Below are 3,195 nucleotides of genomic sequence, written 5' to 3'. Positions count from 1 at the left end.
TGTGTGTGTGTGTGTGTATGTATGTGTGTGTGTGTGTGTATGTGTGTATGTGTGTGTGTGTGTGTGTGTGTATGTGTGTGTGTGTGTGTGTGTGTGTTGTCAGTGGGATCTGGTTTGCACCCTGCGCCCGCTCAAACAAATGAGTCAGACCATCTACATGGGCGGAGTCCTGACGGGGGCCGTTATATTCGGGGGGCTTTCAGACAGGTGAGCAAAACACTGAACATTTAACCTACAGCAGTTCAGTCCTGATCATTTAACCTACAGCAGTTCAGTCCTGATCATTTAACCTACAGCAGTTCAGTCCTGATCATTTAACCTACAGCAGTTCAGTCCTGATCATTTAACCTACAGCAGTTCAGTCCTGATCATTTAACCTACATCAGTTCAGTCCTGATCATTTAACCTACATCAGTTCAGTCCTGATCATTTAACCTACATCAGTTCAGTCCTGATCATTTAACCTACAGCAGTTCAGTCCTGATCATTTAACCTACAGCAGTTCAGTCCTGATCATTTAACCTACAGCAGTTCAGACCTGATCATTTAACCTACATCAGTTCAGTCCTGATCATTTAACCCACAGCAGTTCAGTCCTGATCATTTAACCTACAGCAGTTCAGTCCTGATCATTTAACCTACAGCAGTTCAGTCCTGATCACTTAACCTACAGCAGTTCAGTCCTGATCATTTAACCTACAGCAGTTCAGTCCTGATCATTTAACCTACAGCAGTTCAGTCCTGATCATTTAACCTACAGCAGTTCAGTCCTGATCATTTAACCTACAGCAGTTCAGTCCTGATCATTTAACCCACAGCAGTTCAGTCCTGATCATTTAACCCACAGCAGTTCAGTCCTGATCATTTAACCCACAGCAGTTCAGTCCTGATCATTTAACCCACAGCAGTTCAGTCCTGATCATTTAACCTACAGCAGTTCAGTCCTGATCATTTAACCTACAGCAGTTCAGTCCTGATCACTTAACCTACAGCAGTTCAGTCCTGATCATTTAACCTACAGCAGTTCAGTCCTGATCATTTAACCCACAGCAGTTCAGTCCTGATCATTTAACCCACAGCAGTTCAGTCCTGATCACTTAACCCACAGCAGTTCAGTCCTGATCACTTAACCTACAGCAGTTCAGTCCCGATCACTTAACCTACAGCAGTTCAGTCCTGATCATTTAACCTACAGCAGTTCAGTCCTGTTCTGATCAGTTTAGTAGGTGGTGAGTGTAGAACTCCGCCCGTGGCCCCTGCAGGTTGGGGGCGGAACCGTTTCTCACCTGTTTATTATTTGTTGTTTGGCAGGTTCGGGAGGAAGCGGTTACTCACCTGGTCTTATTTCCAGTTGGCGGTGTTGGGAAGCTTCACCGCTCTCTCTCCATCCTACCTGTCCTACTGCACCTTCCGCTTCCTCACGGGCATGGCCGTGTCCGGGATCATCCTGAACACCGTCTCGCTCAGTGAGTAGCACCGCCGGCCGGGTTCACCCAAATAAATACCACAAATGAAACCAAACTGCTCAAGACGTTTCATTTTATACCTCAAGTCTTTATATAACACAAAACACACAAACACAAGCAGGTGTTTCATCTTTTATCATTTTATTTCTGCATTTTTTCTCCTTTTCTCCTGGTTTAGTCATAGCCGAGTCTCATTTCCCTCTCAGCTATTTGTGTTTGCATTATTTCTGACGGCTAACAGCAGAACGTTTTTCACTTTCTTCCTGTCCAGAGATTTCTGATGATGCTCAGGAACTTTGAGTCTTTGTTTTCTCGTGTGTGGCAGTAGGGGGCGCTACAGCAGGACTGAGCTCAGAACTCTCCTTGCTCTTGTCGATGTAATTTCATGATGCTAGCACTGAATGCTAACGTGTGTGTCCAGAGGTGGAGTGGATTCCTACGAAGAGCCGGACGCTGGTGGGCACCATCTCCTCCTTCTTCTTCACCGTGGGTCAGGGGATCCTGGCCGGGGTGGCGTACGCCCTGAAGGACTGGAGGAAGCTTCACGTCGCCGTCTCTGCGCCCTTCTTCATCTTCTTCCTCTACAGCTGGTCAGTCACGCGCTAACTTTCAGTCATGCTAATACAGGCGGGCGTGGCCAGACACACAAGTGTGAAAAATATCTCCTCTTTATCTATGTTGTTATTGACAAAATATGGACAAAAGTGTAACTCCGGGTGTTTTTGGGGGGGTGTAACTCCGGGTGATTTTGGGGGGTGTAACTCCGGGTGTTTTTGGGGGGGTGTAACTCCGGGTGTTTTTTTGGGGGGGGGGGGGGGGGGGGGGGTGTAACTCCGGGTGTTTATTGGGGGGGTGTAACTCCGGGTTATTTTGGGGGGTGTAACTCCGGGTGTTTTTGGGGGGGGGTGTAACTCCGGGTGTTTATTGGGGGGGTGTAACTCCGGGTGTTTTTGGGGGGGGTGTAACTCCGGGTGTTTTTTTTTGGGGGGGGGGGGGGGGGGTAACTCCGGGTGTTTATTGGGGGGTGTAACTTTGGGTGTTTATTGGGGGGTGTAACTCCGGGTGTTTTTGGGGGGATGTAACTCTGGGTGTTTTTGGGGGGGGGGGTGTAAATCCGGGTGATTTTAAGGGGGTGTAACTCCGGGTGGTTTTGGGGGGGTGTAACTCCGGGTGTTTTGGAGAGGGGGTGTAAATCCGGGTGGTTTTGGGGGGTGTAACTCCGGGTGTTTTTGGGGGGGTGTAAATCCGGGTGGTTTTGGGGGGGTGTAACTCCGGGTGTTTATTGGGGGGTGTAACTTTGGGTGTTTTTGGGGGGGTGGGTGTAACTCTGGGTGGTTTTGGGGGGGTGTAACTCCGGGTGTTTTGGGGGCGGTGTAAATCCGGGTGGTTTTGGGGGGTGTAACTTCCGGGTGTTTTTGGGGTGGTGTAACTCCGGGTGATTTTGGGAGGTGTAATTTAGGGTGTTTTGGGGGGGGTGTAAATCCGGGTGGTTTTGGGGGGTGTAACTTCCGGGTGTTTTTGGGGGGGTGTAACTCCGGGTGTTTATTGGGGGTGTAACTTTGGGTGTTTTTGGGGGGGGTGTAACTCCGGGTGTTTATTGGGGGGGGGTGTAAATCCGGGTGGTTTTGGGGGGTGTAACTTCCGGGTGTTTTTGGGGGGGTGTAACTCCGGGTGATTTTGGGGGGTGTAACTCAGGGTGTTTTGGGGGGGGGTGTAAATCCGGGTGGTT

At 49.5% G+C, this 3,195-nt stretch overlaps 1 protein-coding gene across 1 annotated transcript in view; it reads left to right on the top strand.

The window, feature by feature from the left end:
* The first annotated feature begins 106 nt into the window (after positions 1 to 106).
* oatx (organic anion transporter X) overlaps positions 107 to 3,195 on the top strand; it is a 12,563-nt gene continuing 9,474 nt past the window's right edge. Inside the window, exons 1-3 of the mRNA XM_062990138.1 lie at positions 107 to 207; positions 1,312 to 1,466; positions 1,888 to 2,056. Coding sequence (XP_062846208.1) covers positions 140 to 207; positions 1,312 to 1,466; positions 1,888 to 2,056 — 392 coding nt within the window. The 5' untranslated portion in view covers positions 107 to 139. The remainder of the gene's footprint in view (positions 208 to 1,311; positions 1,467 to 1,887; positions 2,057 to 3,195) is intronic.

Source organism: Trichomycterus rosablanca, unplaced genomic scaffold, assembly GCF_030014385.1.
Source record: "Trichomycterus rosablanca isolate fTriRos1 unplaced genomic scaffold, fTriRos1.hap1 scaffold_137, whole genome shotgun sequence".
In the NCBI taxonomy this organism is placed as follows: Eukaryota; Metazoa; Chordata; class Actinopteri; order Siluriformes; family Trichomycteridae; genus Trichomycterus; species Trichomycterus rosablanca.
The sequence above is the reverse complement of the archived record's forward strand: the minus strand, read 5'-3'. Positions and strand labels throughout refer to the sequence as shown.